General features: G+C 43.8%; 1 protein-coding gene and 1 long non-coding RNA gene across 2 annotated transcripts in view; one reads left to right on the forward strand and one right to left on the reverse strand.

Moving 5' to 3' along the window:
• LOC129702227 (transmembrane protein 33-like) overlaps positions 1 to 16524 on the reverse strand; it is a 118449-nt gene extending 101925 nt beyond the window's left edge. The window contains exons 1-4 of the mRNA XM_055643886.1: positions 16444 to 16524; positions 5562 to 5686; positions 2461 to 2555; positions 191 to 378 (exon numbers count right to left, since the gene is read on the reverse strand). Coding sequence (XP_055499861.1) covers positions 191 to 378; positions 2461 to 2555; positions 5562 to 5675 — 397 coding nt within the window. The 5' untranslated portion in view covers positions 5676 to 5686; positions 16444 to 16524. The remainder of the gene's footprint in view (positions 1 to 190; positions 379 to 2460; positions 2556 to 5561; positions 5687 to 16443) is intronic.
• Positions 16525 to 16565: 41 nt separating this feature from the next.
• The window catches only part of LOC129702229 (uncharacterized), a 51845-nt gene continuing 42282 nt past the window's right edge, over positions 16566 to 26128 (forward strand). Inside the window, exon 1 of the long non-coding RNA XR_008724345.1 lies at positions 16566 to 16763. This is a non-coding gene — a long non-coding RNA (uncharacterized LOC129702229). The remainder of the gene's footprint in view (positions 16764 to 26128) is intronic.

The raw sequence follows: 26128 nt of genomic DNA on the forward strand, positions 1-26128 counted from the left end.
TCTCCAGTTTTACATAATATTTACACACGCACAGAAAGGTGAAAAAAACAGCGGGAGGAACCAAAGATTATTCTTCTCAGCTAGATCTTGTGGAACCCCAGATTTTGTTTTACCTTTTAAATCTTCTCATACCATTTGATTGCCATAGGAAAAATAATTCAGTTTACACAATGACCACAGTGAAGGATACAGGTGATGGGATAGGAGGTAATAAAGATAAGTGAGTACAGGAAGTAGTGACAGCTATCCTCCAGGAGTGCCTGTGTGATATAGGCTCTGCTGAACTGGAATCTGGGAAGCCTTTGGTGCAACCGGCAAACACTGGTCAGGGCATTAGCCAGTAATGCTCTCTGGTAGAAATATCCACCTTCAGCAACTCTGTGAACAGGAAACACAGACATAAAACATTCAGTTTTTCTGTTTAAAAAACAATTGATAAAATTGTAGCAGATTTACCTTTAATGTTAGTGATCTTTATATTTATTTACTTTGTTCATTTTTTAAAAAATAACATATTTGTCTCCTTTGAAGAGCATGGTTTTTCAGAAAGTCATCTGGGTGTCTGTCATGTGTAACCGTGCAACAACTACAAGAAATTGCAATGTAACTTAACAAGAACGCAATATGTACCATGTTTTATTTTGCCTAAAATATGGAGATATACTGCAAATCTACGTCCAGAGAACTTAAGTGTATCTTTAAGAGTGATAAGTTAGAGCCACCCATATGTAGAAAGATTGCAGCCAGAGTTAATCCAACTAATGTTTACTTGTCAGACTGGATTACCAATGATTTTTTTCATTGACTTGTAGGGGTCCACACATGGAGCCTGGGACAAAGGGCTATCTGCAGCATGACACAAATCCTCAGTGACAAATCTAAATCTGTAGGTTTCACTCACAAGCTAGAACATCCACCAAATTGCTACTGATAGCGTTTTAGAATATTGTGCAGTTGTCGGGCTGAAGTACAATATTATTAAATTTGCCTAGATGACTTGATCCTAAACTACCATTGCTGAGTACGTCATCTTGCAAACAACTCTTCCCATTATGGAAACGAGATTAACCCTGCATTGGGTATACAGTCTGCACTCTGTACTCTTCATAAATAAAAAAGGTGAGAAGTACATATGATCATGGAACACAAGCATGCAATCCTACTATTCCACTGTCATTAGCATCCATGCCCTGCCTACTATGGCTCCACCACAGGCGATATGAACTTAATTAATAGCCACAGTACCTAATAATAGCAAACACTCATCTCTCAATCTATAAATATATTTATTCCTGTTGTGTGGTTAATATTCAACAACATATGGAAAATATATTTTTCATTAGCTTTATGAGAGTGATCGGTTTTCAGCAGAAGAAACTGTTATGACCAAATTGAGTTATTCGTGTTGCTAAAATAGTTTGAATACCACATTTCCAATGTCACAATAGGATTTACTCATTATTAACTGAAGAGTCTAACATCTTCTCTGAAAAGTTTATGGAGAAGATTAGGTGTACTTTCACAAATACAAAGTACTAGAAATACTCCGCAGGTCAAGCAGTGGATATTTCTGGTCAATGACTTGATCAGAACTGGGCAATAGATGAAAAAACATGTGCAATCAGATGACATAGAAAGGAAGCAGTGAACGGAACAAAGGCTACGCACGTGATGGGGTGAAAACCAAGTTTGCCAAGTGACAAATGTTTTCAATGCTATTTGGTTACTAGATAATCAAAGGCAGCTCAAAAGAGAGAAAGCAAATAAAGTAAAATAACATGCTGAACTGTGAGATGCAGAACAAACAGTTGCAGGAAGTTTTAAACAAGAGAATGTAACGAATAACTGGCAGGTCAGACAACACCTTGTAGATAGATAAACTGGTAATGTTACTGTGGAAAACCTTACATCGGAACTGGCTGGGAAAGTCTTTTTTATCTGAAATTGTCAAATTCAACATTGTCCCCAGGTGTGTATTCAGGTACTGTTTCCTCAGCTTATGAAGGATTTCATTGGAACAACATAACGAGCCAAAGACAGAAAAAAGAATGTGGGTGGAATGGAAAACTAAAGTGACAGACAACTAATAGCTCAGGTTAGAATCAGTGGGAAGGATATTCACCGAATCATTTGCAGTATTGTGTTATCACACAAAACAATAGCAATTGCAATTTTGGAATATGGCCTAACTTTAAAATGAGGCAAGTTCAGAAGTAGACCAAATATACATCACATTTAGCAATTACTAACCATCAATATTTCTAAACATTTGTAGCATTCAGCATGACACCATAACAAATTTTAAAGCCCCATTTCAAGTATTTTAGCCAATAAATTAGAGAGAACCTCTTCTACACATCAAGCAGTGCACCAGCTGCTACAATCAACATTTTATGATTTTTCTTAATACTTTACCTTTGCCCATATCTAATAATAAATTAATTGTACAATTCTACTCACCCAAAAATGGGAAACAGAAAAAAGAATGTTGACACCAGTGTGAATACTCGAAGCAGCCACATGATTGATTCTGCCTTGTTGCTCATCATGAATTGCTTTTTAAGAGGGAAGAAAGAAAGTGCATGATTAAAAATGTAAATTTTAAAATGTACTAGACCAAGTGGGACCCGTTGGGTCCCATCGCCTCATCACGCGGTTGCGGGAGGGGGGGGCGGCCTGCAGCATCACACACACACTAACCACCCCCCACCCACACACACTAACCACCCGCCTTGATATATTATGTTAATATTATTCATTCGCTCCTTTTACCCCATCCCCCGCCCTATCCACTCACGCGTAGCCCCCAACTCGCAGGCGCGGCTAGAGAGGGAGAGGGATGGAGATAGAGAGAGCGAGGGCAGAGGCAGGCAGAGGGCAGGCGGCAGTGGGCAGGGGGAAACGAGCAGGGGGCAGAGGGCAGGGGCCAAAGGGCAGGGGGGGGGGACGGAGGGCAGAGACGGGGGGGCAGGGGGCAGGGGGCAGAGGACAGGGGCCGAGGGCAAAGGACAGGGGGCAGAGGACAAAGGACAGGGGGCAAAGGACAGGGGGGCAAAGGACGGGGGGCAAAGGACGGGGGGCAAAGGAGGGGGGCAAAGGACGGGGGGTCAAAGGACAGGGGCAGCGGGTAGAGGCAGAGGTAAGAGGGCAGAGGTAACAGGTGAGGGCAGAGGTAACAGGTGAGGGCAGAGGGCAGAGGCAAAGCTCAGGGGCAGAGGGCAGGGGTACGGGGCAGATCCAGAGGGCAGAGGCAGAGGGCAACGACAGAGGCAGAGCGCGGCAGCAACCTCCCCACCTTGCGCCGAAACGAGGACCCCAAGCAAGGCGGCGGGGGGACTGGCGGGCAAGCTTCGATGAAAGGACCGCGGGGTGGGCCGCCGCACTGTTCAGCTATGACCTTTGGTCTTCCGACGACAGCCCAATTTCATAGTCTTTTGAATAACGGGGGGGGGGGGGGGGGGGGGGGGGGGGGGAGTAGGAGTACATCACTCGCAGCGCGAGGAGGAAGAAGGCACACAGACACATTGTGAAGTCATCAGCGAAAGACAGTCATTTTAAATTCAAAGTTTTGACTAATTTTTGAACATTTTCATTTATAACTTGTGAAATAAAGCATGACATATTGTATTGTATTCAAATTTATTGTCATTGTCTCAATTTGAGACAACGAAATGAATTTCCCTTACAGGCAGTATCATAAAAATATTTAAAAAATAAACATATTCAGATTTTGGATTCCAGGGATAAAATGTCTACCGGAATATGTAAAAATGTTACCGTTAACGCGTCCTTTTTTCGCGAAGATGTGCACACACACACGCACGCACACCCGCACACACACAAACACACAAATAAATACACATCCAGAGTTTTATAAGTATAGAGATGAATATGAAGTACAGAATTTGGTACGCTAAGGATCAACACTGAGTCTTACATTTTCTCAATTTACCCCATATCTGGATTCAGAGCTTTCATATATATCGGTCAGACAAACAAAAGAAATATAGATTAAATTTAACATACATAAATATAAATATGAGAGAAAATAAACAATACTGCATGAAAGATATTCAATGATCCTCAATGGGCACAGAAGAACAATAATTCAAAAGCTTGAACAACAATTCAGATACAATTCCAACAAAGTGGCTGTGGAATTTAATTTCAGTTAATTAAATCATCTGGATTTAAAGTTAATCTCAGTTTGGTGGTGGCCATCAAACTGCTGAATTTTGCTGCAAGACTATTCAGCATCTCTATTGTCTATCAGAGGAAATTTGCCATACTTAATCAGCTCAAGGTTCTTCTCACCAATCAATTCACACCCTTGTTATCAAAGCCAAACGCAAGGACTGTGGTAACAAATTCCTGACATCACATCAAAGGAATTTTTCTCTAACCCATCTCCCCTCCTCCTCCACAGGCATCTTCCAACCCCCAATACAAGTTGTTTCCATATATTTTCGTAATAGGATAGGCAGAATACTGAATAGATAAGCTTATTTATATGGACATAAAAATGAGATCCCAATTTGGCAAAGTTACAACACAAAACGACATGGTATGATAAACACAACTAACCAATTTCATGACCAATTGATCCGTTCGAAGCTCTGGTGTTGTGGAAGTTAAAAAAAAATGTACTTTACAAAATGGATCCAGCTGAAACTAAGCCAAGCTTTAACCTTCTCCTATTGAATTACAAAGTCAGTGAAATGCACTAACCTTTGCTTTCAGTACATTAACAAAGCTAACAAACTGTTGATGTTCCCTTTCCAATAACATAAGCAAGATAACAAGCACAGCTTCATGAATGGCTCCTCTATAATAAACATTTAGAGAAGAATTCAGACTCTTGGCACTAACCCTTGTTCTATAAGATTATAATGTGCAATCATAAGTAGAAAAAAACAAAATGCTTGTTCTGCAGAAATATAGCATTCTCATATAACCATATATGGCTAACCCTTCCTCTGTCAGAAGAACCTGTCAATCTTAAGAAGCTGTCAATCTTAAGAAGCAAGAGGCTGTGCTGTGATCTGTAGATAAAGTATTGCTGAATCTTTGGTTATTGGAGTATATATATGTAATCAGATCACTGCACCTTTGTGTAGGGATGAGAACTCTGTAGTCTGTAATCTACATACCGTAAAGAGTTTTACCACACCCGCCTGGCAAAATAAAGATTGTACTGCTTGATCACTGATTTTAGTTGTGTTTATGTCTGTTTAAGAATACTGAACCACAACAGTGTCCAGCATCATTTGATCTAAATTCTAGAAAACCTATCAAGGGGCACTGTAACAATTCAGTAAGGTGTTATCAAAGGCAACCGCAGAGAGAGAAACGCTACCTTTGTCAGCGATGTCTACATCTACAGAAGAAAACAATTACAAAGAGCATCAATTATAAAAACCTTTCCTATGTTTAAATACCCAACCAGTTTTGTCTTTGTAAATCGAGCACTGGGAGCAAAGATCACAATCACACACGCCTTACTGATCAGGTCAACCCTTTCTAATCCATTGTTGTATTATATCAAAATAAGTGATGTTTACCGAGACTGAAATTGGTGAACTGGCTTTCGCACCATCGTTATCAACCTCAGGGGCTTTGGTTGCGTTGGCAGCAATCCCATCCTGGGTGGTTTCATGTGAATCTTGATCTGCCATCTCAAAGTTCTCTGATGTAAACAAAAGCACAATAATAAGCATTGAGTCCCAAAATAAAATGCATGTTATCTATAACTTGAATTTACCTAGCACATATAACAGATAAACGTCTCAATACGTTCACAGATGTATAATCAGGAAAAGGCAGTATTAGGAGTAGACGGATTGATCAAAAGCTTGATCATTGACTAGGACTTTAAGGAAGGTCATAAATGAAGACCAAGTGTAGAAACTGCCAGACCTTGAAAAACGTAGCTTTCAAACAAACCCTAGGGAAGTCTGCAATTTCATTATCATCTGTATTTGAAATGCTACCTTGGGTTGGATATTTTTCCCATGGGATGGCCTGACCATGCACTTCGGCGGTTCATCTGAACAATGTTGCTATTGTTGACCCAGTTCCCTAAAGAATGAGGATATCTCCGATGCCCTGGGCTGGAACACCTCTTCCTGGGTGCAGATGCGGCGTGGATAGAGGAATTGGGAGTTGGGGATAGAATCCTTACAGGAAGCAGGGTGGGAAGAAGTGTAGTCCAGATAGCTGTGGGAGCCAGTGGGTTTGTAGCAGATGTCGGTCAGTAGTCTGTAGCCTGTAATGGAGATGGAGAGCTCTAGAAACGGTAGGGAGATGTCGGAAATGGTCCAGGTAAATTTGAGTGCCGGGTGGAAATTAGTTGTGAAATGGATGAAGTCAGTGAGTTCTGCATGGGTGCAGGAGGTAGCACCAATGCAGTCATCAATGTAGCGGAGGTAGTTTGGAGATGGTGCCACGGTATGCCTCGAATAGGGATTGTTCGATGTACCCTACAAAGAGGCAGGCATAGTTGGGGCCCATGCGCGTGCCCATAGCTCCGCCTTGGATTTGGAGGAAATGGGAGGAGTCAAAGAAAAAGTTGTTGAGGGTAAGGACCAGCTCCGCTAGGTGGAGGAAAGCATTAGTAGATGGAGATTGGTTGGTTCTGCGGTCGAGGAAGAAATGGAGGGCTTTAAGACGCTCCTGGTGGGGGATGGAGGTGTAGAGTGACTGGATATCCATAGTGAAGATGAGGGAGAGGGGGCCTGGAAAACTGAAGTCATGAAGGAGCCAAAGAGCTTGTGAGGTGTCTTGGACATCGGTGGGGAGGGATTTGACCAAGGGGGATAGGATGGAGTCGAGGTATGTGGAAATATGTTTGGTGAGACATGAACAAGCAGAAACGATGGGTCTGCCAGGAGAATCAGGTTTTTTGGTTTTGGGGAGAAGATAAAATTGGGCCATGCGGGGCTGGGGAACGATGAGGTTGGAGGCTTGGGAGGGCAGGGAGCCGGAAGCAATGCAGCCAGTGATGGTGCTTGAGATAATGGCCTGGTGCTCGTCTGTGGGGTCAGGGTCCAAGGATAAGTAGGAGGAGGTGTCTGAGAGTTGGTGTCTAGCCACAGATGTCAGTGCGCCATACTACCACGGCAACTCCCTTGTCGGCAGGTTTGATCACCCAGTCGGGGTTGTTGCAGAGTGAGCGGAGGGCTGTACGTTCAGGGGGGGAGAGGTTAAAGTCAGTAAGGGGAGTGGAAAAGTTGAGGCGGCTGATGTCCCTCCGGCAGTTCATAGATTGCAAATCTGCAGATTTGTTTCAAAATAAATTCAATTTAATTATTTTAGGTTTAATATACTAGATTTATCTCAATAAGTACATAATGTAGCTTTATTTGGCACCGTAACTTGGTTAAAATATTCATTGATATAATAGGTTTTCTTTGCTGTCTTTTGAAAATTCATTAATCTCACTAGCCACTCAGTTTGCCACTCATAATTCTGCCGGATGCCTCGGCTACCTTTGAGAAGTAATTTCAATATTAACAAATGTCAAAGAAAGGGGAAATAACTGGCGCATAAATTGCTGAACCTTCACTGCAGCTTTTTCTCTGCTCACAACTGCAAAATCTAGCCCATGACATTAGAGGAAATCTTCCTTTATTTAACCGACAGCACAAAATCAGCTCCTCCTGTTCACTTTGGTGTCAAGTCAAGTCAAGTCAAGTCAAGTCAAGTTTATTTGTCACACACACATACGAGACGTGCAGTGAAATGAAAGTGGCAATGCTCGCGGACTTTTGTGCAAAAAGACAAACAACCAAACAAACTATAAACACAATCATAACACACATATTCTTTTACATAATAAATAATGGAAGGAAAAACGTTCAGTAGAGTTAGTCCCTGGTGAGATAGGCGTTTACAGTCCGAATGGCCTCTGGGAAGAAACTCCTTCTCAACCTCTCCGTTCTCACCGCATGGCAACGGAGGCGTTTGCCTGACCGTAGCAGCTGGAACAGTCCGTTGCAGGGGTGGAAGGGGTCTCCCATGATTTTATTTGCTCTGGAGTTGCACCTCCTGTTGTATAGTTCCTGCAGGGGGGCGAGTGAAGTTCCCATAGTGCGTTGGGCCGAAAGCATTACTCTCTGCAGAGCCTTCTTGTCCTTGGCAGAGCAATTCCCAAACCAGATGGTAATATTTCCGGACAAGATGCTTTCCACCGTCGCTGCGTAGAAGCACTGGAGGATCCTCGGAGACACTGAATTTCCTCAATTGCCTGAGGTGGTAAAGGCGCTGCCTTGCCTTACTCACGAGTGCTGAGGCGTGTGATGCCCATGTCATATCCTCGGAGATGTGGACACCCAGATATTTAAAACAGTTCACCCTATCCACAGGATCTCCATTTATCCTCAATGGAGTGTACGTCCTCGGATGATGTGCCCTCCTAAAGTCCATGATCAGCTCCTTCGTTTTTATGTGTGTTTATCTTGCTATAATTTTATTGTATTTACTATCTGCACATTTCATATTCAAATCACTATCATTAAAGAAAGGTTTACCTGAATTCTTTATGGAATTTTTTGGTGATTGTCCTATACTTTTGGCTTTCCCAAGTTAAACATGTACTCAATATGATCTTTATTGAATCATCTATATCACCAAAACTCTCATCTTGTTTGTTTGTCCAGTTAGTTTTTGTGCAACACACACACACGCACACACACACACATAAAGTACATGATAGCACTACAATATTTGGCCCACCTTACTCACCATTGTCCTACGATGTAAATTAAAGAAGTTTCGTCAGATTGATGGGAAATTTCACAAGTTATTAAAGTTTATAACTTCAAAAATAAAAATAAAACAGCGCCCCCCACTTGTATTCTTTACTTGACAGGCGTCACAAAGGACACCTCACGGGTCCTCAGCTCGGCTTTAGCACAATTTCAGACCACCATCTTTTTTTCCCGTCACAACGGCGACCCGACGGTTCCACGAGTGAGTTTCCTCCTATTTTAATATTAATTTCTGCCCTCCCCCCCCCGGGCCCTGGGCTGGGGTCGGAGCAGGTACTGGGACCGAGGCGGGGAGAGGTAGTGGTGGAATCCTACGTTGGGGAACGGATTGCGTAGGGGGACCAGGCATCCGGTGGGGGCTATGGGTGAGTGGTATAATATATTTTGTTGGGAGAATGGGTTGTGTTGAGGGACCAGGCCCCCCGTCTGAGAGGGACACAATGGGTCCCACTTGGTCTAGTATATATATACAGTATATTACTAAAACTCTCACCTTTGTGAGTGTGCTTTTCATGACCTGAACTACGCCAAAACAGCGCACGATAGCACAATTTTTGCTCCACCTTATACTCACCATTGACCTGTGGTGTAGTGCATCAAGTTTCATTCAGATTGATGTTATATTTTAAAAGTTATTTAAATTTTCACATTTACAAATCCCCAGTTTGAGAAAAATTTCTTCCCTCTGCACTGGCACTTACAGCTATGACATCACACTGGGATTGTAGCCCCGCTCGTTACAATGTTGCTATCCTAGGACACTGAGTCCTGCCAGCCCAAGCGAGTGTAATTGCATTTTTTTTAAAGTTTAAAATGAGGGAGGGTGAAGGGGAAATGAGCAACCCCTGCACAGTTGGGGGCTATGGGTGAGTGGTAGAATATTGCGTTGGGGTACGGTTGCATTGAGTGAACGGGTGAGTAGTGGATTATTGCATTGGGGAATGGGTTGCGTTTGGGGACCATGCCTTCCGTGGGGGATATGGGTGAGTGGTCGAATATTGCGTTGGGGGAACGGGTTGCGTTGGCGGACCAGGCCTCCTGTGTGACAGGGACCCAATTGGTACCACTTGGTCTATAACTAAAACTCATCTTGTTAGTTTGCTTGCATGCGCGTGAGATCGTAAAACTACACCAAAACGGTACACGATAGCGTTGCAATTTTTGGCCCAACTTACTCACCATTGTCCTGTGATGTAAATCAAACACGTTTCGTTCAGATTGATGGTATATTTTATGTTATTGACATTTTAAACTTTACAAAAATCACTTTTCAAACCACTTTTCCACTTGCCCTGCTCGTCAGCCGCGTTCGACATCACAATGGGATCATGAATCTCATTTACATAAAAAATTATGATTTTTTTCAGGACTGGACGAGGGATGGTCAAAATTATAAACAATGATCTCCTTACCTTCATTTATTTATTTATTTATTTTTAAAATGTCTTATTCTCTTTTTTCTATTTTCTTTTTCTCAACTTTCTTCACTCATTCGTCTTTTTTCTTTTTCTTCACACACTATATATCTCACGCCTTTCTATCCTTTACTATCTAATTTATTTTTCTTATTCTAATCTTTCTTTAATATAACAAAAAAAATAAGAAGCTGTACATAAAATATATTATGAAAATATATATTAGGCACTTTGGTGCCATATGATTGTACTAATAATAAAATAAAATATTTTTTTTTAAAAATTGTGAATTTCAAAAAAAGACCGTTTCAATCAAATTAACAGCTAACATTGTGTTTAGATTATTTTAAAGTAAAAACGCGATTTTCATTGAGAATTTTACTTTAAAAAACGCATCTTGATTTTCATTGTGTGTGTGGGGCGGGCGGGAGATAGGGGAGAGCTTTCATTTAAAAAAAGCATTGCGATTTTCATTGTGGAGGGTGTGATGGGGGGAGGTGAGGAGAGGGGGAGCAGGGGGATAGAGGGAAGGAGGGGGTAGGGGGAGGGACAGGGAGGGGAAAGTGGAGGAAGTGAGGAGGGGGAATGACAATAGACAATAGGTGCAGGTGTAGACCATTCGGCCCTTCGAGCTCGCACCAGAGGAGGGGGGATAGAGGGAGAGGAGGGGGGGGAGGTAAGAAGTGGGGGATAGAGGGAGAGGGCAGTGGGGGGGAAGTGAGGAGGGAGAGTGGGGGGTTGGGATAGGGGGAGGTGAGGAGTTAGTCAGCTCTCCTTTTCTTATTACAAAGGGTATATGGCCTTTGTTTATTCTAACACAGTAGGACCACAAAGTTTTTCATTGTACCTCAGTACACATGACAATAAACTAAACTGAACTGAACTTCAATGCTGGGGCCATTGACCCACACATATCTTTTATTGAATGCTCAGATGTCTCCATGTACATTTTTTGCAGTAAAAACAAAGCAGACAGCATTCCAAATCGTGACCTAATTGTACTAATCTTTAATCTAATTTTGGCGTAAATTAACTCAAACGTATTTTATTTTACTTACTTTCGCTCTCTACTTTTGTCATTTTAGTTTAACATAAGAAATTAGGAGCAAGACCTTCAAATTAGGACCCTCAAATTTGCTGCACCACTCTGCCAATAAGAATTAACCATGTTGGTGGGTTATGAAGCATGGTTACGAAGCCCGACTGGTTACAGATAGTGTATGCCTTTCCTGAATAACTCATGATTTGGAGTATTGTGTTCAGTTTTAGTTATTCTGCCATAAGAATGATGACATTAAGGTGGAAGTAATGCAGAGGAGAATTATGAGGGGGAAGGTGGTTGCCGGAGGTTGTAGGTAGTGAAAGGTCTTACCTTCCACTACCTGCAACCTCCGGCAACCACCTGCAACCTCTGGCAACCACCTTCAACTAGCATCGCAACCGGCTTTGACCAAAAAATCACAGATTTTTAAAATGGCAACGGGGGGGGGGGGGGGGGGGGAAGAGTGTCCCCCTACCAATGGTACGGAACATTGGCATTTTTCAGCTTGAAATTGTGTAATATGGTGCATACTGTAGCGAGTCTTTTAACTTACACTTGAATGCAATATATATGCTTTAAATTGGATTGGGGCGTTTTTGAAAGGGGGGAGGCTGTGCGATCACTGATCACTGGCCTTGGGGGTACCCAGTGAGGCAGTGGAGCAACCAAGTGGGGAGAGGGTGTGGAAGAAGGGTGTCCCCCCTCCCAGGGTATGAACGTTTTGAAATTTGATGTATTAAAATCATGTTTTAGTGCACTGTAGAAGTATGATTTCAATGTTTTTTGTATGAAGTATTTTAAAGAGGTAACTTTTTAAGGGGTAACTTTATCCACACAAAGGGTGATGGGTGTATGGAACAAGCTGCCAGAGGAGGTAGTTGAGGCAGGGACCATCCCAACATTTAAGAAAAAGTTAGATTGATACATGGATAGGACAGGTTTGGAGGTATGGACCAAAAGCAGGTGGCGTAGCTGGGACATGTTGGCGGGTGTGGGCAAGTTGCACCGAAGGGCCTGTTTTCACACTGTATCACTCTATGACTACATTATACCTCCACCATGCATGAATGCTTCAAAATCAAGTGGTATATTGCCATATACTCAAGCATAGAAACATAGAAAATAGGTGCAGGAATAGGCCATCAGCCCTTCGAGCCAGCACTGCCATTCAATATGATCATGGCTATTCATCTAAAATCAGTACCTCTTTCCTGTTTTTTCCCCATATCCCTTGATGTCGTTAGCCCCAAGAACTAAATGTAACTCTCTCTTGAAAACATCCAGTGAATTGGCCTGCACTGCCTTCTGTGGCAGAGAATTCTACAGATTCACAACTCTGCGTGAAGAATGTTTGTTCTCATCTCAGTCCTAACTGGGGTCCCCTTTATTCTTAAACTGTGACCCATGGTTCTGAGCGCCCCCAACATCGGGAACATTTTTCCTGCAGTTACAGTAAGTGAAAATCTAGCAGGCAAGCAGGATGCTTTCACCAACCACCCCCATTTGAAGTCCACTATCTTCCACCGTATCTACCCAGTGCTTGGTACTTACTTCCAGCAGCCACTGGTTGTCCTCCAGGATGCACCGAGCCGCAGCCTGATCCATGCCGGTCACCTGGGCGAATTCGGCACAGAGACTCTCACGGCAGCGGCGCAACGCTTTGACGCCTCCGACGGCCCGGGACTCTTGCACTGAGGTTGCTCCATGGCCGGAGCTGCAGTGAGCGACTCGCCAGCCCAGAAAACACTCTCCAGCCCCGCTCCCCGTCCGCATCTGTCCCCGCCGCTGCTTCCGCTTCCAACACCCGCGGCCCATGCAGTTGATATGAGTTTTGAAATTTTCGTTGATCACAGAATTTCTCACAACAGAGCGAGAGAAATTTGTGATCAGCGTGAGAATTTGGTGAAATGCGTGATTCTCACGCTCAATGCATGGTTGTCAGCCCTGCCTCTCTATCCCTCTCTGTTTCTCCACCCTGTCTCCCCCTCTCTCTCTCCCCCTCTCTTCCTCTCTCTCCCCCCCCCTCTCCCTCCCCCCTCCTTCTCTCTCTCTCTCTCCACTTCCCTCCTTCTCTCTCTCCCCCTCTCTCTTCCCTCCTCTCCCTCCCTCTCCCTCTCTCGTCCCTCTCTCTCCCTCTCTCTCCCCCTCTTTCCCCCCTCTCTCTCTCTCCCCTTTCCCTCTCTCTCTCTCTCTCCCTCTCCCTCTCTCTCTCCCTCTCTCCCTCCCTCTCTCCCTCTCTCTCTTTCTCTCCCTCTCTCTCTCTCCCTCTCTCTCCCTCCCTCTCTCTCCCCCTCTCTTTCCCCTAACTCTCTCTCCCCCTCTCTCTCTCCTTCTCTCTCTCCCTCTCCATATCCCTCTCTATCTCTCCCTCTCTACACTCTCTCCCCTCTCTCTCTCTCCTCCCCCCCCCCCCATTCTCTCCTACCCTCTCTCCCCACCTCTCCCTCTTCTCTCTCTCCATTCACGCCCCCTCTGTCTCTCCCCTCTCTACCCCCACTGTCTCCCTGTCTCCTTCCCCTCTATCTCTCTCCACCTCCCTTTGAGAGTCTGTCCCTTCGGCAGAGACTCCCGCGGCAGTGACGCAACGCTTCCGACGGCTCCGCGGCCCGGGACACTCGCATTGTCCGGAGTGCTCCATGGCCAGAGCTACAGCGAGCGACTCGCAGCGCCGCAAACACTCGACATCGCCGCAAGCACTCGACAGCGCCGCAAACCCTCGCAAGTCCCGGCTCCCCGCATCTGTTTCCGCCGCTGGTTCTGCTCCCATCCCTCCCGCAGCCCCTGCTCTCCAACACCCGCGGATCATGCAGTTTATCCGAGTTTTGAAATTTTCGTTGATCACAAAATTTCTCACCACTGAGCGTGAGAAATTTCTGATGAGAGTGAAGGCGTGAGAGTTTGCTTGAGGGCGTGAGTCTCACGCTCAAAGCGTGAGAGTTGGCAGACCTGTTCTATGACTCAGCTTAATACAATTATTATTTCAAGACTTTAAATTTTACATTTTAGTTTCAAATATTTTCACTACTATTGATGTTAGGCTAAGATTGATGGTTTCTATTTTCTTTCTCCTGCATCTTTTAAAATAATTAGGTCATATTTGCTACTCTCCAATCAGTGGGATGAATTTCAAAATCTTTAGAACTTCAGAAGGTGGCAAACCCCATCTCAAAAGTCATCTGTTTCAAAACTCAAGGATAGAGAATTTTCAGATTTTTAAATTCCACAATTGTTAAAGCACTATTTTTCACTTAGTTCCTTCAATTCTTTCTTCCTATAGATGATTCACTAATATATCTGACAGGTTGTATCTTATTCCTTATTCTTATTGAAGAGATGTAAAGCAATTATTTCTATTCCTTTGGCAATATTTATTCCGCATTATCAATTCTCTTGTCACTGTCTTGGTCCTAATTTTGTCCTCATTTACCCTTTTCCTTTTTATATATTTGTAAAAGCTCCAACAGTCTTAATGATTTTCATTAGTCTACTTTTATATTATATCTTGCCTTTCTTTATCGATTTCTTGATCTTCCTTTGTTGAGATCTAAAATGTCCCCAATCCCGAGGTTTACTATATCTGTCCACTTTATATGCCTTTTCGTTGGATTTAACACTTAATTTCTTAACTTTTTTCTTTGGGATTTTGTAATTTAAAGGGTCTTTAAAACAATGCCAACTAATGTCAATCTACCGTCACGCCTTTCAATGGAGTCTCCAAATCAATCACAATCCATTCTCCACTCATCCAGTGATGAACATCATCACTTTCATAGAAACATAGAAATTAGGTGCAGGAGTAGGCCATTCGGCCCTTCGAGCCTGCACCGCCATTCAACGTGATCATGGCTGATCATCCAATTCAGTATCCCGTACCTGCCTTCTCTCCATACCCCCTGATCCCCTTAGCCACAAAGGCCACATCTAACTCCCTCTTAAATATAGCCAATGAATTGGCCTCAACTACTCTCTGTGGCAGTAAAATTCTATAATGAATATTTCACTCTACACATTATGGTCAACCCAGAATAAGATTATCAATTAGCCAGCTCTTATTACATGAAACAAGATCCAATTTTTTTTCTCTCAATTTGGTTCCTCGGAAAAATATCTTGCATACATCCCATTAACTCATCTTCAATATTATTACAACATACTTGATTTTTCAATAAATATATAGGTTGAAATATCCCATAATTATTGTGGTGTCTCACAAATGAAAACCTCCAGCATTCCTATTAAAGTGTGAATGATTTGACACGTGTAAAATTGCTTCATTCTTTTTATTTTAAAATAACATTCCGTTTATCTTCCTTTCAATTTTAACCTTCTGTACTTCTTCCTCTTAACTGTGAGATACCAATTACTCATTATCAAAGATTGATTTTGCATCCATCTCAACATTCAATGAAACAAACATCAGATGCCAGATCTATATTACAAAAAGAGTGAATTATTTCATTTGATGATTCTGCTATTTACATCAATGACTCCTTGACACTATTTTTCTTTACTGTTCACTTCACAACGACTTAAGTGCATGGTGTTAAAATCACAACAGTTTTGGTTTAACCTATCCTGCCATCCACTTTATCATTTGATCGCCTTTGTTTTCCTTTTTACTCTTCCCCTTGTTTTCCTTTTTTCTCTTCCCCTTCTTTTAATGGATTGCACCTATATTTTTTTTTTTAAACGTAACTGATTCTGAATAAAGGTCACGGGCCCGAAGCGCTGTTTCTTTCTCTTAGATGCAGTGCGGCTACTGGTTTTAATTGTCATCCAAGCCATCTCGAGGGATGCTGCCTATCCCGCTGAGTTACTCCAGCATTTTGTGCCCATCTTCAGTTTTAATTGTCAACTGGACTGTTATTAATTGCAGGGTGATCATGCAAGCAAAATCAAATCATCAAAGTGCTGCGGGGCAGCTCAGCGGGTCAGGCAGCATCAATTGTCACCTCCTTGCTACCGCTCCCTTCACCGGCGGGCCGCAGCACAAGCAGCTTAGAGCCTGGAGCCAAGCCCCTGGGCACAGGGACCAGAGCTCACCCGCATGCCGGGTGGATGAGGACCAGCGGGGAACTCGGGCAGGGTCGGGGAGGGTCGGGCAGGGTCGGGGAGGGTCGGAGCCGCCTCTCCGCCACCGGCGACAGACAACGACGCCGCAGAGTTCAGTTCAGGCTGTATTTGCCGCACTTCCGGGACGCGCAGCCGCTCTACTCACCGGTTCCAGATGCTTTTGACCGGAAGAAGCCGTTTCTGCCGGCGCGCTCTCAACCAAACGCAGTCAAGCCCCGTGATTGACAGGCCCGCCAGCCATAGAGAACGCACACAGTGGGCTACGCCTTTGGGATATTGACCAATGAACACTCGGCGCCCTGACAAACAGGTTAGGTTGCCTTCAGGCGAACGCTGAAGCGGGAACTGCGCTTGCGCGACTGAGCAAAGAAATTCCTGGTTCTAATAACTCATGTGAGAAAATTATTTTCCCTCCAGAGTTTGAAGTAGGTTACAGTGACACACCAAGACCAAGAAACACTCATTGTGGGTATCACGTATTTATTTTAAAATAATTTTCTCCTTAATTTGGAAACCTGGATGCATTGTCACATGAGAGAAATAGATCGGGTACAGAATTTCTTGCCCAGAGCAGGGGAATCGAGGACCAGAGGACACAGGTTCAAGGTGAAGGGGGAAAGAGTTAATAGGGATCCGAGGGGTAACTCTTTCACATAAAGGGCGGTGGGTGTATGGAACAAGCTGCCAGAGGAAATTGTTGAGGCTGGGACAATCCAATCGTTTAAGAAAGTTAGACAGGTACATGTAGGTTTGCCAACTGTCCCATTTGTGCCAGGACATCCCGTATATTGGGCTAAATTGGTTTTCCCATACGGGACTGTCCTTGTCCCCTATTTGACTGCTACTCCTCGGGTTGAGGTGACTGTCGGATTGGAACACCGCGTCCAGCCCCGCCTCATCCGTCCCGACGTAGTGCAGCCCATGGAGTGCAGCAGCAGCGCCTCGCCCGTTGGTCGGCAGCCCGGCCCGCTGTCCGACCTTCGGACCTTCGCTTACCGCCGACACCACCACTCCTTCTCATGGCCGATCACCGGTTCAAAGTCTGGCGCCCAGGCCAAAACTCAGCTGGCCTGCCGGCTGGGCTTTGTGTGCAGTCCCGGGCCAACTCATTTTCACCCAGCCACGGCCGAGTCGGTCAACGAATTGCCATCTGGAATTTGTCCCTTATTTGGGAGTGAGAAAGTTGGCAACCCTAGGTACATGGATAGGACAGGTTTGGAGGGTATGGACCAAACGCAGGCGTGGGACTAGTGTAGCTGGGACATTGTTGGCCGGTGTGGGTGAGTTGGGCTGAAAGGCCTGTTTCCACACTGTAAGACTAAATAATTTGGATTATTGGTGTTGTAGAACAGGATGCTTGTTGTGAACTTCAGACTTTATTTCTTGATCGAATATCAATTCAATTAACTGAAATGGGATGGGCTTGTCATCTCTGGTAATGCTATCATAGAATAGGGGAACCAAGACAAGGTACTGATAATGTTGTAAAAGGCTGGACATAGACAGACAACAGATATGTTTACTGTTGTAATTATATTACCTAATTGAATAGAAACTCAACGAGATCTTGCACATTTAAGACATACTATAAGACAATAATATAGGACTATAAACGAAAAAGCAAATTAAATAAAAACCTGCAGATTCTGGAAATACAGATGGTTCTGCTATTACACTTTTTTTGAGAATGCAAATTGGATATTATATGACTGATAAATTGGGGAACACCATTTGTATTGCCTGGGCCAAATTGGTTATAACATAATTTCGATCTGAAACTGGAAAACTACTTAAACAAAACTTTGGAAATTGACAAGTAGGAAAAAAAACTATTTTGCAAAAAAAAGTCTCGGGAAACAATGTGGTTTTGTATGTGGGGTGAAGTCAGGCAGAGCAATAGTGATAGGGGAATCAATAGTTAGGGGAACAGACAGAACAGTCTTTGGCAGCAGATGGGACTCCAGGATGATCTGGTGATTAGAAGGAGGCCATGAAATGTCATTGGTGGATCAAATTAAGAAAAATCCCAAGGGTTTTTATGTACATTAAAAATAAGAGGTGACCAGGAAGAAGGTAGGACTGCTCAAAGATAAAGGATGGAATCTTTGGAAGATGTAAGTGACTATTTGAGAGAATTCTTCGAGGTAGGACATACTCTCATTTGGAAGTGAATGGGCTAATTAGGGATAGCCAGCACGGCTTTGTACATGAAGGGTCATGTCACATTAACTTGACTGAGTTTTTTGAGGAAATGTCGAAGGAGATTGATGAAAGTAGGGTGGTGGTTGTTTTATATATGTATTTTAGTAAGGCTTTTGATAAGTTCCTTCATGGTAGACTAATCTAGACGATTAAGGTATGGGATTCACTAAGACTTGGTCATATGGATTCGGAACTGGTTTAGACACAGAAGACAGGGGGGTGTTATGGGAGGCAGATACTCTGGCTGGAGGTCTGTGACCAGCGGATATACCTCACAATTGTGATGTGAACTAAAAAGGTGATAGCCATGTTTATTTCGACACCACTTATTAGGTCCATGTCATAACTCTTGAGAAATCCCCAAACAGATGTCAATGCAATCAATGGTTCCCACAGCATAAGGTGTCCCGTACCCTGGAAAATCTCCTTACTTACTCCAGTTGTTCCTCTCTACCCAAGGAGAATAAGTTGAATTCAACTGTACTTGAATTGAGGGACTCTGGAACCTTCAAAACCGAGCAGTGCACTACAAACTAATGGATGTTACTTGACTCTCCAATACAAACCTTAAAAGGGCTAAAGATATAGAAATTCTCTGTGACCATTACTTTCATTGTCACCAGCTGTGTAGCGGAAGATGTAGTTGAAGCAGGTGGCAGTACTCCCCCTGTAACAATAACATAGGTAAGGTGTTGGCAGAAAATCTGCTGTGGATAAGGTTTCCTACACATAGTTAATGCTTTATGTGCTCTCCTGGCATGATGCCCTGTACTTTGAGTATTTCTATTTGATCATTTTGCCACCGAAGTGGAAGCCGTAATAATGCGTGCAAAGGCTTCTTCGACTCCAGGGCTAAATGGAATCCCTGACTGGGTATATAAAAGTGCACCTGATGTGCTTAGATTCTAAGGAGGCTCTTGCGTATAGTTTGGGAGAAGCAGGTTATACCAAGGGTTTGGCGGAGAGCAGGGGGAATTTTCATTCCCAAGGAGAAAGAGATTTCAGAGTTAAGTCAGTTTAGGCCCATATGTGTCTCCTAAATGTAGAAGGTAAGAATTTCTTTAGCACAGTGGCGCAGAGGCTGGCAAGATATTTAGAAAGGAATAGGTTAATAGATACCACAGTGCAGATACCCCGTTAGCGTTTACAATGGAAGAGATGTCGGCAACTTTCTCGTGGTCTCTCCTGTTAATTCAGTTAGTCTTTTCTCATGGAATACTTCGTGGAGACAGATGCCGATAACACGAAACCAAACCAAGGATAGGACAAAGACTGAGTGTCACAGCCCTGAGCCAAGCTTCGCGCTCTTTTCAGAGCAGGTGGCAGTTGCCGTCAAAGGCAAAGATGCTGGGATACTACAGCTGAATGTCGAAGGTCTCACCAGTGCTAAGATATTCAGGAGACACACTGCAAAACAGTGGAGAAACTCGCAATTGCTGAATTCACACTAGCTACTTTCACACCAAGCAGTAAATATGGTCTGGCCACTTTCATCAGAGATGACACGGATTGGGCTGTAGAAGGGCAGTCTGCAGAAGTCTCAGATCTGGAATAGCTTGCAGTGAAGGTCCAGGACGTCACCATCATCAATGTGTACAAGCCTCCCCCAGTGCGTCTGGCTACAACATCCATACCAGTGTTCACCCCTCCCTGTGTATACTCAGGTGATTTCAACTGTCACCACACCGAATGGGGCTATTCAAGATGTAATAGTGATGGAAATGGCCTCATAGATTGGGCATCTGCCAATGACCTCACGCTTCTGTATGATCCAAAGGAGCCAAACAGCTTCCATTCAGCCCGCTGGAACAGTGGTACAAACCCAAACCTAGCCTTTGCCAGTAACACAAAGAACCATCAGCCACCAACGCTCCGGGTTCTGGAGAAGTTCCCACGGTCACAACACCGACCATCACTCATCACCACAACACCACTGCTTGCACCAACATCGAGCAAATCTGTGAAGCCGTGCAACTTCCGCAAGTCCGACTGGGACAAGTTCCAACTACTTACCAACGCAACCGCCTCGGGCCTTCCTCCCCCAGACAGTACCAATCTGGACTCTTTCTACCAAGCCTACTGCAACATGCTTAACAGTGCAGGCAAGAAAATCATCCCCCGTGGCTACCAGAGGGATTACATTCCATGTTGGGGTGATGAGTGACAACAGCTATACGAAGATCATACTGATGCTGGCACCAAAGAGGATTCGGAGACCATTGCCACAGTTGAATCGATTGTCTCCACCCACTCGAGCCGTAAAGTATGGCACACAGTCAACCGCCAGACCGGCAGAACTACATCCAATCCCGGAAAATGCCCAGTGACTGCCAACAAAATTGCATCCCGACTAGTCAAAAATGGTCGATTCACAAACTCTGACCATGATTTCTCGCGCAAAGTGAGCAAAGAGGTGGCCGAGTCATGGAAAACTGACAGAGTGGATACAGACCTAACAATGGCTTTCACCTTCGAGGAAATGGACATAGCACTCAAGATGTTGAAGCAGGAAAGGCCCCTGGATCTGCCAGCATACACCCAGAGTTTTTACTACATTCTGGAGATGCTGCTACCAGCTGGATCCGATAGTACCTGTCGACCTCCATGGAGAAGTGCAAAATATCAAAGATCTAGCGCGCGATGCAACAGTCATCGCTCTCCCGAAGCCGAACAAGCCAAAGGATGATCCTACAAGCTACCGGCCCATCTCACTCCTCTGCATCACATACTAACTCCTTGAGAGGCTGATCCACTGGCGTATCAACCCCATCATAGACCCTCAACTACCCCACGAGCAGGCTGGTTTCCACCAAGGTCGATCTACTGCAGACCAGGTAACTCTCCTCACCCAAGATTGTTCCCGATGTTGGGGAAGTCCAGGACAAGGGGTCACAGCTTAAGGATAAGGGGGAAATCCTTTAAAACCGAGATGAGGAGAACTTTTTTCACACAGAGAGTGGTGAATCTCTGGAACTCTCTGCCACAGGGGGTAGTTGAGGCCAGTTCATTGGCTATATTTAAGAGGGAGTTAGATGTGGCCCTTGTGGCCAAGGGGATCAGAGGGCATGGAGAGAAGGCAGGTACGGGATACTGAGTTGGATGATCAGCCATGATCATATTGAATGGCGGTGCAGGCTCGAAGGGCCGAATGGCCTACTCCTGCACCTAATTTCTATGTTTCTATGTTTCTAAGACATCGAGGACTGCTTTGAGGCAAATGAGGCAGGAACTGTTCTTATAGATCTGACAGCTGCCTATGACACCGTGTGGCACCAGGGACTAACTGCAAAGCTACTTCGTGTACTGCCAGACAGGCGCATGGTATGCTACATCATGGAGCTGATATCAAACTGCAGCTTTGTGCTTAAAACCAGTGATGGACAGCAGAGTAGGCTACGAAGACTGAAGAATGGCACCCCACAGGGATCCGTCTTGGCTCCGCTGCTTTTCAACGTGTACATCCATGACCTCCCAGAGACCATCGCTGGAAAATATGGGTATGCTGACGATCTAGCCATCCCGATGGGACACAAAGCGTGGAAGGCAATCGAAAGCTCCTTGAGTCAAGACATAGGGACTTTGGAAATATACCTATGACGGTGGCGTCTAAAGCTGAGCAAAGGCAAACAGTGTCAATAGCATTCCGTCTAAACAACAAGGAAGCTAAGCGAGAGCTATTTGTCTTCGTTAACAACAGGCGCTTGGACTTCCAACAAACACCCACTTACCTCGGCGTAAAGCTGGACAGGTCGCTTACATTTCTGGCTGGTCTCCGTGACAAGGTCATGGCACGTAGCGGCCTCATCCGACGTTTGGCAGGAACAAGTTGGGGAGCCTGTCCATCAACTCTTCGAACCTCTGCCTTAGCTCTTGTGTATGCACCAGCTGAGTGCTGTGCACCCATGTGGAGTAGTAGTAGACATACGAGCCTGAACAGCACCTTGTGAACCATCAGTGGGTGCCTTCAACCTACTGCAGTCGAGCAGCTCCCTATACTTGCAGGCATTCCGCCTGCAGGGATCCGAAGGCAAGCAGCAACTCTGGCACTATCTCATCATGCCATGGACCCAGATCACCTCCTCCATCATGCTATCAGCAGAGAGCAGAGGCCACCCCGACTGAAGTCCCGTCACCCCTTTGCTCCACATGGATAACAACTCCTAGCATCCATCCAGCCAACTGAGACAAAAGCACACTGGACAGCCACCAAGTGGTCACAGGAGTGGAAGGCAACCTCATCTCCATTACACAGCTACATCTCTTCACCAGATAAAAGCTGTCCAGGGTCTGACCTCCCCAGAGGAGCATGGTGAAGCTCAACAGACTTCGTACTGGAGTTGAGCGTTTCATTGCCAGCATGTGGAGATGAGGAAGAATGTGAATGCGGAAGAAGAACAACAGACAGCCAACCATGTTATCTCTGGGTGCCCGCTCTATCACCCACCAAATGGAGCTCAGGGCCTGGCAGACAATGACGCAGAGACAATAACCTGGTTGCTCAACACCTGGCTTGAGATCTAACTATTCCTTTGGTTTATGTTTTATTCGCAAGAAGAAGAAGCGTTTACAATGGCAATGGAGCTCGTGATTAGAGCGTCACGGTGGGTCGTCGGCGGGGAGAGACGGCAGGACGGACCGTGCCTTCCTCCAATCAGGGCCTATATGGATGATATGATCTTGGTGACCACAGCAGTAGCTTGTACAAGAAGGATGTTAGAGAAGTTAAATGATAATCTTAAATGAGCTAGATGAAGATTAAGCCTAGTAAGTCACTAAGTATTTCTTTTGCAAGAGGAAAGGTAGTAGAGAATAGGTTCTGTGTAGATGAAGAAGAAATCCCGTCTATAATGGATAAACCAGTTAAAAGTTTGGGTAGGTGGTATAACAGGAAGTTGGATGACACTGAATAGGTTCAGCAACTTAGAAAGGATGTTACTGACGGGTTAGAAAGGATAAAAGTCAGGGCTTCCGGGCAAGTTGAAGTTGTGGTGTTTGCAGTTTGGCCTATTCGCTAGGTTGATGTGGCCTCTATAGGTTTAATTATTTTTTTAAGAGAATTAATATGTAGGTAGCTGTTCCTTTTTTGCATATGGTAATTTATTGTAAGTGGGTGTGTTAAATAATATGAAATAATATTTTGATTTAGGGCTTAGTTTTCTTAGTTGAGCGCTTATCCTGGAGTTATTCCACACGTACTTTGTGTTTTAATTGTAATCAAAATGGGCGAAATGCCTTAAGCTATCTTAGTACTATATATTCTCATGGACAGAGGGCAGATCACATTAATAATGACTCAAAATAGCTATTTAAACCAAAGACAGATACCTCAAGGGTTAATAACTTTACTGTGAAGGTTAACCATTTAATGATTATGAATTGAAAGATACCTATATTTCCCAAATATCTTGCTCTTATTTGGAGAACTTGTTAGATCGGAACTTGCTAGATTTTTTGAAAGCCTTTGACAAGGTGCCACATGGGTGGCTGCTAAGGAAGATGAGTGCCAGGGTATCGAAGGGCAGATACTAGCATGGATATCAGGTTGGCTGGATGGCAGAAGGCAATGAGTGGCAATAATGGGGTATTTTTATGGTTGGCTGCCGGCGACTAGCAGAGTTCTGCAGGGTTCATTGCTGGGGCCGCTGCTCTTCACGTTGTATATCTATGATTTGGATGAGGGGATTAAAGGTTTTGTGGCCAAGTTTGCAGATTATATGTAGCAATGTTACAAAATTTTGAGATTTAAAAAATCAAGTCTGCAATTTATCCCATCCGATAAAGCATAAAAATAAGTTTAATTTGACACCTAATTCACTTTCATATCTCAAGTATTAAAACAAGTTATGGCCATTTTCATACTCGGAAATTAGCATCTTGTTCCCTATTGATTTTCTATGGACATAACACAAAAGCCGTGATCAAGGACAGTCAAAAGCCCATAACTTTCTTAAAAATTAAGAGAACTGAAGGAAATGTTCAGTTATCATAGATTGAAGCATTCTGAAACAAATATAAAACAATCTTACTTGGATGACCTGAAATTAAAGCATATAATTAGTTAGTTACCCAATTGTAGCTAATTCCAAACTTCAATTACTAGATGTAAACATCCATCCATTTCTTAAGAAAAGATTAACATTTTTAAATAGCCTAAGTGTCCAAATAACATTCACAAAGAATTCACAATAAAACATGATTTTTAAATCTCATTTACATTAATTTATAGGCCAAATGGAAGGAATTTAGTGTTTAATTGCTGTAAATTAATGGCCATCAGCTTTCGAGTGGGATCCTGTGGAACGCGCTGGTTTAGAACGTTCCCATTGCGGTAGATTTGAAGCCCAAATGCCCAGAAAAATACTGCGGGATTTAATGGGACCCCAAATTAGCTACTTGCAACATTAAACTTTGTATAAAGGGATCTTAAGAAGCGCTTTTTAATGTAAAAATAAACAACCTACCTTCCGTTGTCCCCTGTATGAGATCCGGCCCGTGGTCGGCGGTCGAGGGTTTGGAGGATATTTTTTAAACTACTATAATAATTAAACAAACCCGCTAAATGTAAAAATAGCTCCAGCGAACAAACCTCCAAACGATTTTTCGTCAGCAACTAAGTAGGCTGAACAAGCTCGATTTGAATAGCCTAGAGAAAATCGCGTTTTAAACCCGCCCCCCTCTCAACGGCGCCAAAATCGCACACGGGCTGGGACAGATCTGCAGCGACGCTTAAGGTAGGTTTTGCAACATACCTATTATATGAAAATAGGTGGAGGGGCAGTTAGTATAGAGAAATCAGTGACTCTGCAGAAGGATTTGGATAGGTTAGAAATTTGGCAAAGTGGCAGATGGAATATAGAATCCAGAAATCGTTGCAAAGTTAATCTGCAAGTCGAATCGGTAGTAAAGAAAACAAATGCGATGCTAGCATTTCATTTGAGAGGGCTTGTATACAAAAACAAGAATGTAATGCGGAAGCTCTATAAGGCGCTGGTCAAGCCGCATTTGGAATATTGTGAGCAATTCTAGGCACCATATCTGAGGAAGGATGTGCTGGCTCTGGAGAGGGTCCAGAGGAGGTTAACAAGAATGATCCCAGGAATTAGTAGGTTGACATATGATGAGCGTTAAAAACCTATGCATTGATAATTCCTTATTCGGTTATAGTGGACAATGGGCAATTTCAGACACCATTTCCAGCCCCCCACCCAGTAATCTGTTATTGGGAGGGTTTACTGTACAGGTATTTGCAACAAAATATCTCACGGATGCTTGGCAAGTCTGCACACGACAAATACTTGTTTTATATTGTTATTTTTCATGTCATTTTTCATGTCAATGTTGTGAAGTTTAAGTGTGTGTCATTTTAGACACAATTTCCTACACGACACATGGAAAGCAAATTGTTTTTCATTGGTTTCAAAGTAAAATGGTCTACTTCTCCATAGTTTTCCAGGAGGAATCAACAGCATCTCAACAAAATAGGTGTCAAACAGTAAAAGCCATAAAGAACACAGTTTACTTCATGATTTACGCTTTTCTTCCACAGCAATTGCATTACGAGATCAGAGGAATTCAGGGCAGTGCGCAAAAGGCATCCTTTTTTACGTCAATTGATTTGTATTATAAAT

This window comes from Leucoraja erinacea, chromosome 12, assembly GCF_028641065.1.
Source record: "Leucoraja erinacea ecotype New England chromosome 12, Leri_hhj_1, whole genome shotgun sequence".
Classification (NCBI taxonomy): Eukaryota; Metazoa; Chordata; class Chondrichthyes; order Rajiformes; family Rajidae; genus Leucoraja; species Leucoraja erinaceus.